The sequence below is a fragment of the Antechinus flavipes genome, chromosome 1 (assembly GCF_016432865.1).
Source record: "Antechinus flavipes isolate AdamAnt ecotype Samford, QLD, Australia chromosome 1, AdamAnt_v2, whole genome shotgun sequence".
In the NCBI taxonomy this organism is placed as follows: Eukaryota; Metazoa; Chordata; class Mammalia; order Dasyuromorphia; family Dasyuridae; genus Antechinus; species Antechinus flavipes.
In genome coordinates this window covers 144152935-144166677 of record NC_067398.1, presented here as the reverse complement: position 1 = coordinate 144166677, position 13743 = coordinate 144152935, and the positions used below count along the sequence as shown (strand labels likewise).

Genomic DNA, 13743 nt, shown 5'->3' with positions numbered 1-13743 from the left:
AACAGTGGAGATATTTGGCAGTGAAAATTAGGAATGGGAAGTAGGATGGTTGCTTTAATGGGACAGCACCATCCAGTGAAGCTTTCTAAAAGATGAGACAGTTCTGAGCTTTTTTGTAGTAATTAGGGAAAGATTTGTTAGATAAAGGAGTTTGAAGATGATTGATGGCAAACTCCTGGAGGGGATAGGAAAGGAATGAGATCCAAGATAGAAGTATTAGTTTTGGAAAAGAGAAGGTCCAATTATTATAATCTACTCAGAGACTGCAAAAAGGAGCATAAGATGGGGAAAGAGGTAGTGGGTTTTTGAGAAGAGGAATCTCATGACTGGTGGTCCTATATTTTCTCAATAAAGTAGGAGGCAAGGATACCTATTAAAAGGATGGGAAAAGCTTTGGAAATTTGAAAAGAAGGATTTAGTCACTGGTAAAGGTAATCAAAGAGGAAGAATAAAAATTTTGCTTTGCAGAAGGAAGGGTCCAGTTGAGCTTAGATAATGTACTCTGTAGTAGATCTGCACATGGTTTTTCAGTGGCTGCTCAGCAGCTCAAGGACAAGAACAGAGAAGGGCCATATTTAGGGTGACCTAAGGTTGAGAACTAGCAGGACAGAAAGAGTGGTAGCTCAATGAGGTTACAGAGTCAAGGAGAGAAAAATCAAGAAAAAAGGAGAAATGAGATCAAAGCAGTGGTGATGAAAGGGGAGAAGAACAGATATTTAATTATTAGGAGAACAGGAAGGAATAGAGGGGCTGGAGAATGTAATGAAGATACAGGATAGCTTTAGGAAGAGCGAGGGCAGTGGAGTATAATCATTAACATGGATTTTATTGAAGAGGTGATTTTTTTCCCTGTATTTGAGTGTAGTACTTTGGCTTTCTTGTCACTATAGTCTTACTAGTTTTATCAAATTTTCCATAATTGGTTTTGGTGCCAAAACAAAAAAAAATTTAGGGTGACTGTATATCAAAATCTAAAATCAAACCATATATAATATAAAAGTGTTAACTCATCTTATACACCATCTTTGTAGTTCTCTGGGTACCCAGTTTAATACATTAACTGTGATAGGTCCTTAATCAATATTTGATGCATGTGTGAGTGAATGAATAGATAAAATGAATGATGAAATGAGTATAGTCATACCTTGGAGATATTGTGGATTTGATTCCAGGCTACCACCATAAATGGAATCACACAAGTTTTGTGGTTTTCCAGTGAATATAAAAGGTATATTTATATTACATCATAGTCTATTAAGTGTAATACTCATGTCTTAAAAAATGTATATCTTAAGTAAAAAATACTTCATTGTTAAGAAATGCTAACCATCACTTGAGACTTCATTGAGTCATAATCTTCTTGCCTTGAAGCCGATGGCGACTGAGCAGCAGGAATGGTTGTCTAGTTTTCAGTCTGTCTCTTCTTTTGACCTGTTTCCATCACTAAGTTTAATCATTTCTAGTTTTTGATTTAAAGTGAGGAGTGTGGGACTCTTCTTTGCACTCAAACACTTCGAGGCCATTGTAAGGTTATTAATCGACCAAATTTCAATATTGTTGTTTCTCAGGGAATAGAGAGGCCCAGGAAAAGGAGAGAGATGGGGGAATGGCTGTCTGGTAGAGTAGTCATAAAGCATACAACATTTATCCATTAAGTTTGTGGTTCTGCAAATGACAATAATAATCAAAGATCATTGATCGCATTCTGTAACATATAATAAAAATGAAAAAAAAATTGAAATATTCCATGAATTACCAAAATGTAACACAGAGGCACAATGTGAGCATGTGCTGTTAAAAAAAAATGGTAGCAGTAGACTTGCTTGATATGGGGTTGCCACAAACCTTTCAATTTGTAAAAAATGCAATATCTGTGAAGTGCAATAAAGCAAAGGACAATAAAACGAATTATGCCTGTTTGTTGTCTGCTGGAGCAGGGGAACAGTAAAGAAGAGAAAATCTCATTTTCTTCCACTTAGGTGAGAGATGACAAGACTTGGTTATATTCTAGAGATGAATAAAGAGGAAGGCTTTTTCCCCCTACTAACTTATCAATCTGGATGGCAGAGCAAAGTTTCCACAATACAATAATTTCTCTTTCCTATTCAAAATTCCTTGGTTTTTTACCACCGGTTGTTAGGATCTTCATGTTTAAGAACAGCTCCTAGAGGTATTGAGTCCATTCTGTTTTTATACTGATGGAACTTTTTACTTTAAACCAAATTTAGGTACACCCCTTGTAGTATCTAAATAACAAAGATAAATTTAAAAACAAAAACAATCTCAAAGTTTTTATTCTAACCATATTATACAAACAGCTTATTCATGATTGCTCTCAATAAGTGTTTTGTAATGGGTCTCAATATTGGATGAGTTAAGTTCATCTTGTGAGATACTTCACAGCAATTTTCATTTTCATCATTACTTTAATAAGCCAGCATTTGGGGGATTGTTTTAGTTAATTACCTTTCCACCTAAATAAAACCTAAGAGATTTGCTTTGTTTTTAAATTTGCTGAGCTTTGTTTATAAATGCTTTTTTAATTTTACTAGAATTACAGAAGACCTTTAAAAAAATTTGATAGCATAATTTGCACTCTCTATCAGGATCACTAGAAATGAGACCAAATTAAAGACAGCTATCTCCCTCCTTGCCTTTTTTCCTGTATTTGGGTTTGGTAATTTGATTTCCTTGTCACTATAATCTTGCTAGTTTTGTCAAATTTTCCATAACTGATTTTGGTGCCCTAAACAACAACGACAACAACAACAAAAACCACAGGGTGTGTATATGTATATAAATAAATACTTGATTATTTTATTTGCATTCTGTTCACTAATACAGTTATCTTATATCATTAAATATGTTCAGTGATTGATTCTAGGTCAATAAAAAGCCATCTTTTTCATTTAAATGAAAGCCATGATTTCTCATAGTTTATAATTATTCAACATACACATGGTGGACAAAACATATGACCAAGTGGACAAATAGTTAGCTATGGGTGTTTTTCTCTGCCATAACAGCTTCCTTTCTTCACAGCACCACAGTTTGGTTAAAAACAGTTTCAGAAACAATCATAAAGTATAATCTCCCCACTCCACCTCCATTTGACAAATGAGGAAGCTGAAATGCAGAGAGATAAAATAATTGGTAATGTTCCACACTGCTTGCTAGAAGCCTATCCTTCTCATTCCCTAGTTCCTAGTACTTTTTGGTGGATTGCGCTAGTCCTTTTACATGGTGAGTTCTATACTGAATCTATGTATAAGTTTCAAATGTTTCCTTCAATGAGTTAATACTATTTAAAATAGTGTTTAGCTAACACTTTCCATTATGCTGCTAAATGCTTTTCATTATAACTAAGGCCACAAGTCACCATTCCTAAACTGAAAAAAAAAAAATTAGAGCACCTCTCTCTCTGTGTACAAATGATTCAATTAGCAAACTGATGATTTGGCAAATTTTGGGTACTAGACTAAATCTAAATGCCAGAGGTAGAAAAACACAATGCAGCTTATATTATACTATTGAGGTAAAACAGTGTCTATGTACACACACACACACACACACACACACACACACACACACACGCACAGGAAATATACAGATACAAATCAATTGGGGAAGGAGGGAGTAAATAGCATTAATACCTGGGAAGATCAGGAAAGTTCTCCTGTAGTACCTGACTAAGTATTTTGTTTTGATTTAAAATTTTTTTTTGTTTATGAACTAAAATAAGCATTTCCATAACAGAATAATAATAATTAAAAGATGATTGCACGTGAAACTGTAACTCTTACAACTACTTATGCCTTTCAAATATATAATAAAGCTATGTTGTAAATTTCTTTTTGTTTTCCACTTTTCTTCCCTTCTCCTCCCTGAGATGGTTACCATTAAACACAAATATACAAGTTCTCACAAAACCACTCTATACATACTTTTATTTTTCAGTTCTTTCCCTGGTGAAAATAGTATCACCCTTCATGGGTCCTTTATAGTCAATATGAGTATTTATAATAGTCAAAATGACTTTTTTGCTCAAAGTTGTTCTTAATCTAATCTTGCTATTGGTACTTGCATTGTGTTTTTAAGGAAGCTAGTGATTCTGAGATTTGTAGTTGAGATGGAGGTACAATCTAGTTATAGAGGACCATCTATGCGGAATTGAGAATAGAAATGTTGTATATAGTAAACAGCAAATAGGTGGGTTTGATTGGAATATAGGATGCTTAAAAGGGAATAATATAAGACCCTTAAATAACATGTGTACAATTTTATTCTAGTTAAGTCAGTGTCATTGTCATATGGTAAGCTGTAGATCAGAAAGCTGATTCTACTGATTAATTTAACTGACATTTTGTGAAGGTTTTGCTGCAGTGTGCACTGAATAAAATCAGAAAGTACTGAATTTTTAAAATACATTTTCTCATTTTCTGTAATACAGTGACATTATTATTTAGTGAAGAGAAAACTGAATTAAAATTGCATGCTTAAATAATTGTGGAGTGAGATCTAGAACTCTATCTCCAATCTGTTAGACCACTGAGGCTTGCTTCCTGGGTATTTAGAGCCAGCTGTATTAAACAAATACAGCAAAACACCCACAAAGTCTCCCTTTATTCTAGGAAAAAGTCTGGTAAATTATCCAAGGGGCTTTTTCCAGTAAGGTTTAAAATAAATTGAGAAATTCTCTCCAGAGTCTCCTATTGCCTACCTGGAAAGGCCTTATTACTCTTCACCATTTATATATTGCCCTTTCCTGACCTCTAAGTCAAATTTGAGCAAGTTTTGGGGCTTCCTTGCTTAGGGTCCCATCTTCCTAATAGATATTAGCTAAGCCATCTAGTAAACTAGTCTTTCTTCATGTGTTAGTGTGAGTTTTTAAAATATATTCTGTAGATTGTAGGGATTGAGTTGGATTATAATATAGTATTTTTACCTTTTTTGTTGTTTGCTTTTTGTACTCTTTCTCATTTTTTTTCTTTTTTATCTGATTTTTCTTGCGCAGCATGATAATAGTGAAAATATGTATAGAAGAACTGCACATGTTTAACATGGGCAAGGGAGGGAGAAAAAAATTTGGAACACAAGGTTTTGCAAGGGTGAATGTTGAAAACTATCCATGCATGTATTTTGAAAAAACAATAATATCTCCTCTACTGGCCATCATATTTTCATTTTCAGTAAGGGTCTCTTGAAGGCAGTTCTTTAAATGACTTGGCAGAAGAAATAAATAAGAAAGACAGCATCATATAGGTAGAGTGAATGCTGAATGGGTACAAATCACAACCTTTCTAAGCCTCAGTTTATCTGTAAAATGTAGGAATATGAACTTGGAAAGACTTGAGTTTAATTAATGCATTGACCAATCACAATTTTAGAGAGCATTTTGGTGATAGACTCAAGATGCAGAATGAGACCTGCATTTTTTTTTAACATGGCCAGTGCAAGAAGTTGTATTGCTTGATTATGTGTATTTATTACATAGGTTTTCTTTTTTTCCTTTTTTTCCCCATTGGGAAGTCAGCTGGAAAAGAGAGAATAGTAATTCTTGCAAAACAAATAAGGTACAAACTTCATTTTGATGATAGTGAAAAGGAACCATTTGCTGAAATTGAACATTGTTAGTGATCCAAGACAATTTCAATAGACTTGGGATTGAAAATGCCATCTGCATCCAGAGAAAGAATTATGGAGACTGAATTCAGATCGAAGCATACTATTTTCACCTTTTTTTTTCCTTGTGATTTTTCCCTTTTGTCCTGATTCCTCTCCTCTTTGCCCTCCCCAACACACAACATAAGTAATATGGAAATATGTTTTAAATAATTGTACATGCATAACCTGTATCAGATTTGCTTGCTAACTAGGGGAGGAGGGACATAAGAAAAGGAGGGAAAATTTTTTGGAATTCAAAATCTAACAAAAATGAATGTTGAAAACCATCTTTACATATAATTGGAAAAAATACTATTAAGTAAAATTGAACATTGTTTCTTAGAATTTAAGCTAGAATTATGTGAAACAAATTACTTTCTTCTGAAACAAACTCCAATTTGAAACATTATAGCCTAAAGATATATTGTTTTAAAATGACAGAAATACTTATTCCCTGGGATTTCAGGAGAGCAGCTAGGTGGTGCAGTTTATAAAGTGTTGGCCCTGGAATTAGGAAAACTTGAGTACAAATCCAAGCCAAGACTTACGAGGTGTGTGATCTTGCACAAATCACTAAACCCTGTTTGCCTCAGTTTTCCTATATGTAAAATGAGCTGGAGAAGAAAATAACAAACCATTCCAGTATCTTTAATATGGGGTCACAAAGAGTCAGTGACAGCTAATTGACAAAATAACAATAAGGGATTTCAGGACTGATACCTGGTATACTAATTTAGAGATGTGCAGAACACATTTTTCCAAGCTTTGTGAAGGAGCATTATTTTTCCTCTCATAATTGTGTTTTCTCCTTTTAGATAAAATACCCAGGAGCAGATACAGATGCAACTCTGTCTGCCCCATCATTTTGTCGTCAAATTAGTCCAGAAGAATTCGAATACCAAAAAGTGTGTGGTTCCCAAGAACCTTTAGCAACATTGTTGGAGGAAATCATCACAGATAACAAATTGTCAGTCAAGGATAAAAAGAAAAAATTGAAACAGGTAAAGAAGAAAGAGGTGGAAAAGACATTTGTAACCATTCTTTTATTTATTTATTTATTTATTTAAATTTAATTTTATTTAATAATAACTTTGTATTGACAGAATCCATGCCAGGATAATTTTTACACAGCATTATCCCTTGCAATCACTTATGTTTCGCTTTTTCCCCTCCCTCCTTCCCCCCCCCAAGATGGCAAGCAGTCCTATATATGTTAAATATGTTGCAGTATATCCTAGATACAGTACATATTTGCAAAACCGAACAGTTCTCCCGCTGCACAGGGAGAATTGGATTCAGAAGGTAAAAATAACTCGGGAAGAAAATAAAAAATCAAATAGTTCACATTCATTTCCCAGTATTCCTTCTTTGGGTGTAGCTGTTTCTGTCCATCATTTATCCAATGAAACTCAGTTAAGTCTCTTTGTCAGAGAAATCCACTTCCATCAGAATACATCCTCATACAATATCATTGTCGAAGTGTATAATGATCTCCTGGTTCTGCTCATCTCACTTAGCATCAGTCCATGTAGGTCTCTCCAAGCCTCTCTGTATTCATCCTGCTGGTCATTCCTTACAGAGCAATAATATTCCATAACATTCATATACCACAATTTATCTAGCCATTCTCCAATTGATGGGCATCCATTCATTTTCCAGTTTCTAGCCACTACAAACAGGGCTGCTACAAACATTTTGGCACATACAGGTCCCTTTCCCTTTTTTAGTATCTCTTTGGGGTAAAAGCCCAATAGAAACATTGCTGGATCAAAGGGTATGCACAGTTTGATAACTTTTTGGGCATAATTCCAGATTGCTCTCCAGAATGGCTGAATTCGTTCACAACTCCACCAACAATGCATCAGTGTCCCCGTTTTCCCGCATCCCCTCCAACATTCATCATTATTTTTTCCTGTCATCTTAGCCAATCTGACAGGTGTGTAGTGATATCTCAGAGTTGTCTTAATTTGCATTTCTCTGATCAATAGTGATTTGGAACACTCTTTCATGTGAGTGGTAATAGTTTCAATTTCTTCATCTGAAAATTGTCTGTTCATATCCTTTGACCATTTATCAATTGGAGAATGGCTTGATTTTTTATAAATTTGAGTCAGTTCTCTATATATTTTGGAAATGAGGCCTTTATCAGAACCTTTAATTGTAAAGATGTTTTCCCAGTTTGTTGCTTCCCTACTAATCTTGTTTGCATTCGTTCTGTTTGTACAAAGGCTTTTTAATTTGATATAATCAAAATTTTCTATTTTGTGATCGGTAATGGTCTCTAGTTCATCTTTGGTCACAAATTTCTTTCTCCTCCACAAGTCTGCGAGATAAACTATCCTATGTTCCTCTAATTTATTTATAATCTCGTTCTTTATGCCTAGGTCATGGACCCATTTTGATCTTATCTTGGTATGTAGTGTTAAGTGTGGGTCCTTGCCTAATTTCTGCTATACTAATTTCCAGTTATCCCAGCAGTTTTTATCAAATAATGAAATCTTATCCCAAAATTTAGAATCTTTGGGTTTGTCAAACACTAGATTGCTATAGTTGACTATTCTGTCTTGTGAACCTAACCTTTTCCACTGATCAACTAATCTATTTCTAAGCCAATACCAAATGGTTTTGGTGACTGCTGCTTTATAATATAATTTTAGATCAGGTACAGCTAGACCCCATTCATTTGATTTTTTTTTTTCATTAATTCCCTTGAGATTCTCGACTTTTTATTGTTCCATATGAATTTTGTTGTTATTTTTTCTAAATCATTAAAATATTTTTTTGGAAGTCTGATTGGTATAGCACTAAATAAATAGATTAGTTTAGGGAGTATTGTCATCTTTATTATATTCGCTCGGCCTATCCAAGAGCACTTAATATTTTTCCAATTATTTAAGTCTGACTTTATTTGTGTGAAAACTTTTTTGTAATTTTGCTCATATAATTCATGACTTTCCTTTGGTAGGTAGATTCCCAAATATTTTATGCTATCAACAGTTATTTTGAATGGAATTTCTCTTTGTATCTCTTGCTCTTGGATTTTGTGTAACCATTTTTTAAAAAACTGATTTTCTTTTAATGACTTTACTTTATATTCTATATCCTTTGAATTTGATATTGTGTGTCATGCTGGTTTTGCTAGATATATTTATTCAGTCCACATGCTTCAGCTATCATGTTGATTTGCATAGTTAGAGTCAGTTTCCTAGAATTCCTCTGTCAATGCAAATGTATTTTCTAATATACTCCTTATTTACAGTTTTATTTTCCTAAGGTTATGCACTTTGTTCCGGTAGATGTTAAGAGATGAGTGAAAAGAGCATTTGATCATAGTTGTGAAAGGGACATCAAATGGAAACATATGGCTTGTTTCTCCCCTCCACCAAATAACAAAATATTTAAGAAAGAGCAAAGTGAAAAAGCAGGAAAAACAATCACCACAAAAAAAAAATAAAACCCAGAACACTAGGATAGTCCCAGGCATCATACACTTAGGGACACAATCCCTTAAGAAAGGGAACAAATCTCCAAAAAACTAAAGTACTTAGGTATGTTCAAATCATTAGGTATGCTGGTTACTTTCTCAGGCATGTGTCACCCTTGACTCTTCCCCTTACCTTTAGCAGGGATTCTTAACATGGAGTCTGTGAACTTGTTTCTTTGTTTTTTCAAGGTATTTTGCTTTATTTCATTAGATATTTATCAATCACATGGAAAATTTTTAGTATTCATTTTAAAAAATAGAGAGTTCCAAATTCTTTCCCTGCCACCTCTCATTCACCCCTTGAAAAGACAAGCAATTTAGTATCAATGGTACATGTGAAATCTTGTAAAACATAGTTTCATATTACCTTGTTTCAGATGAAAAACATAAATTGTATCAGCTCTTTTTGGGGTAAGAAGGAATTGGAAATTTAGGGAATGTGCATCAATTGGGGAATGGATGAATAAGTAATAGTATATAACTATAATGGAATATTATTATTCTATAAGAAATGAAGAACAGACTGATTTCAGAAAAGCCTGGAAAGACTTATACTAACTGATTCTGAGTGAAGTGAAGTTAATAGAATCAGGAAAACATTGTACACAGTAACTGCAATATTGTGTGATGATCAACTATGATAGACTTAATTAACTTTTCTCAGCAATACAATGATCCAAGACAATCCCAATAGATTTGGAATGGAAAATACCATCAGCTATTAGAGAAAGAACTATGGAGACTGAATGTCGATCAAAGCATGATATTTCCACCTTTAAAAAAAAGAAAAGAAAAATACACACAAAACAAGAAAAATAAAGACTCTCTGCCCTCAGAGTTCATCAATTTTCTCTCTGTAGGTGGCTAGTATTTTCCATCATGGATTCTTTAAAATTGTTTTGATCAGAGTAGCTAAGTCTTTCCTAGTTGATCATTAAGTCCTGCTGTTACTATACACAGTATTCTCATGGTCTGCTTACTTCACTCTATATCTGTTAATGTTTATCTTCTCAGGTTTTTCTGAAACCATACTACTCATTATTTGTTATAGCACAATACTATTCCATAACAGTCCTATGCATCAATTGCTCAACTGCCATGAGATTATATGGCACTGAAAATAAATGGTCCTAAATTTGAGTTTCTATATTTCCCTGATCCTAAGCAACTTTCCAATAATTCTCGGACATATCAACCTACGCCTAGAACAAAAATTCACTCTACTACATTATTCTGAACTTCAGTAATTCCTCATTTGATGAGCATAATCTCAATTTTCAATTCTTTACCACTCTGAACTTGTTTTATTTTAATTTTAACACCTGTATTACAGTAAATGATATACTTTGTAATCCTATGTATTTTGTATTATATATTTATAAGTATTATTTTGAAAAGGGAGCCCTAGGTTTCACCAGACCATAAATGGGGTCTATGACACAAAAACTCATCTCCCTCAGGAGAAGGGCAAATGACAATACACCCCAGAACATTTGGCCCTATTGGGCTCACAATTTGTGAACACTTGAGCTCTCTTCAAGAATAAAAGTACTTCTTCATCAGCTGCCTTTGGAAACCTCTCTTCTGAGTTGTTATCTGCCCAATTATACCTTGCTGCTGCCTGTAGCTCTCCCTCACATAGGTCCTTGCCTGATTTCTCAGATGTCTCTTGCCCTTGCTGTCCTTCCACATTTGGAACTCTGCTCTTTTCACTGGTCCTCTGCATCCCAAGTTTCTTACTTCTCTGCCAACTGCTGCTATTACATATAGAAGCTCCCCTTAGCTTCTGTAACTGGTACTGTTTTGTGCCCCTGCTATTGCTTCTGAGAAGAGTCATCATTCATTAGAATGAAGAGGACTCTGATGTTCCTTGAAGAAAATCAACATATAGATGAATCTGTCTAAAATTTTTTAAATGGATCAGCTAAAATTCAATTTTTGTCGAGATTTAGAAGTCATTTTGTGTTAGTTCAGGTGGAAAAAGCCAGTTTCCTATTCTTCCAAGTCATGTCATCTCTGATACTCTAATAGAGTCATACAATATTAGAAAGATTTTGGAGAGATGAACTGCCTTTTTTTGTGTGTGTGTAAAATGAAGCTGAAGTCTAGAAGGAAAAGTCACTTACCTGAGTATCATAACTAAATTGGTGGCAGATTTTTAATGGCTTTTTTCTTAAATATACTAGAGAAAGTTGGGTGAAGTGGACTGAGCTCTGGATTTGGAGTTATAAGAAAATGGAGGTAGAAGAAATTGAATCCTGGCTCTGATGTCACTAGTCTGCAGTAGCGGCCACCTAGATGATTCAATGGATAGAGCACCAGACATGGAGTTAGCAATATTCATCTTCCTGAGTTCAAATTGAGTCTCAGAAGCTTACTAGCTGTGTGATCCTGGACAAGTCACTTAACCCTATTTACCTCAATATCTTCTGTAAAATGAGCTAGAGAAAGAAATTACAAATGGCTCTATTATCTTCACCAAGAAAACCAAAACGGGGTCACAGATATGACTGAAAAAATTCAGCAATGACAACAATAATATCAACATCCTGTACTTTCTGGCTAGTCATTTATTCACTGTGCCTTCTTCTTCAACTGAGGATCATCATACTTTTACCATCTAACTCAGAAGATTGTAGCAAAAAATGGTTTATAAACTTGAAAGCACTATAACTAAGTGAAATGGATTATTGTAATGACAATAGAGCTTTTCAACTTGCAATAAGTTATTCTGAACAATTTTCTTGTGCTGGCTCAAAATGTTTAAAGGTTGAGTAGGTGTTTTTAGGTTTCATCGCTGATTTTATTTTTTAAGAAAGCATAAACAAACTTAAAATAGTGATTGGATAAATTAAGAACTTCTGAAAAAATGCATAGTTTTTACAGAATTCAGCAGTACTATTTAGTTCTTCAAGCTTTATCCTATAGTTGTATAGTGTGAAGAATCAAAGAGAAAAAACATTTAAAAGATTTAGAATGGTGTAAGAGAGTGAACTTCTGTTCTGGGCTTAGGTTGGTATGTCTGGGGATTGTTGGAAAGTTGCTTAGGACCAGGGAAATATATATATAAATAAATATAAACTCTAACTTATTTTCAGTGCCATATAACTTCATAGCAGTTAAGCAAGTCATTTCCAAACCACATGATCTGGCTTAAAAACTCAATGTAGTAAAATGTCTTTGGAGATTGGAAAACCAAAGGGTCTCTCTTTTTCTTTCTTTCTTTCTTTCTTTCTTTCTTTCTTTCTTTCTTTCTTTCTTTCTTTTTCTTTCTTTCTTTCTTTCTTTCTTTCTTTCTTTCTTTCTTTCTTTCTTCTTTCTTTCTTCCTTCCTTCCTTCCTTCCTTCCTTCTTCCTTCCTTCCTTCCTTCCTTCCTTCCTTCCTTCCTTCCTTCCTTCCTTCCTTCTTTCCTTCTTCCCTCTCTCCGTCTCTCCCTCCCTCTCTGTCTCCTTCCCTCTCTCCCTCTCTCCCTCCCTCCCTCCCTGACTCCTTCCTTCCTTTCTAAAATCCAGAGTTAGGAAAATGAATAAAAATTGAATTTTATTCACCTGGACATAATTAAAATTGAATATGTGCCTGTAAAAGAGTAATCCAAAAATATCTTTATAAAATAGATTTATGACAGAAATGGGATTGGGTGTGAGCTGTTTTCAGTCTTTTCCATACTTCTATCCCTTCTTTTAACAAAGCAATAAATTACTTTTTAAGAATAGTAGATGGAAATTAGGGAAAGGATGGAATAGTGAAACAATCATTGAGGAATTCTATTGACCTTTTCTTTGAATCTTACTATCTGATTTTTTTTTTTTTTAAGTTTCAGAAATCCTATCCTGAAGTCTACCAGGAACGATTTCCTACACCCGAGAGTGAAGCTCTGGTGTTTCCAGAAAAATCAAAACCCAAACCACAACTATTGATGTGGGCACTGAAAAAGCCTTTTCAGCCTTTTCAAAGAACCAGAAGTTTTAGGATGTAACTCATTTTAAAATAATTAATGATCTCTTTTTCAAGTGTATGAATTTGGAAGAGAGGGAAATGCATTTTGACTACTAAAATGTATAAAAAAGATTATCTGATTTTTTAAAAAAAAATGTTAAGCCATTATCAGTATTTTTATATCTTGATTTCTATTTTCAATGTACAGTTGGATTCACAATTATAGGCCAAATGTTGATTTCTATTTTTTTATGGTACAGTTGGATTCACAATTATAGGCCAAGTGCTGTGTAGTAGAATGAAACTGGAAATTTTAAGAATGATGTGTTTTAGCTCTCTTTAGTCTGTTGTTTTAAATGTTACTTTAAATGTTACTTTTTAAATGTTACTTTAAATGTCACTGTACACTGATTTGTGTGTGTACGTGTGTGTGCGTGTGTGTGTGTGTGTGTGTGTGTGTGTGTGTGTGTGTAAAAGCTATTAGCTCTTGAGATATTTGTAAACAAGCTAGGAAAAAATGATTGTATGTACTTGAATGAGAACAAAACACTGGGTACTGTTACTATGCTGTTATTGTCTTTACAGCCAGATATGATTTCTTTTTTGCAAATTCTGTGATTTTTCTTAAGTATACAAAGATTCTTTGAACTCTGTGTTGG

The 13743-nt window shown here is 34.0% G+C and overlaps 1 protein-coding gene across 1 annotated transcript in view; it reads left to right on the top strand.

Annotated features, from left to right (window-relative positions):
* DEPDC1B (DEP domain containing 1B) overlaps positions 1–13529 on the top strand; it is a 125398-nt gene extending 111869 nt beyond the window's left edge. Inside the window, exons 12-13 of the mRNA XM_051971223.1 lie at positions 6480–6665; positions 12963–13529. Of these exons, the coding sequence (XP_051827183.1) occupies positions 6480–6665; positions 12963–13124 (348 nt within the window). The 3' untranslated portion in view covers positions 13125–13529. The remainder of the gene's footprint in view (positions 1–6479; positions 6666–12962) is intronic.
* The last annotated feature ends 214 nt before the right edge of the window (positions 13530–13743 follow it).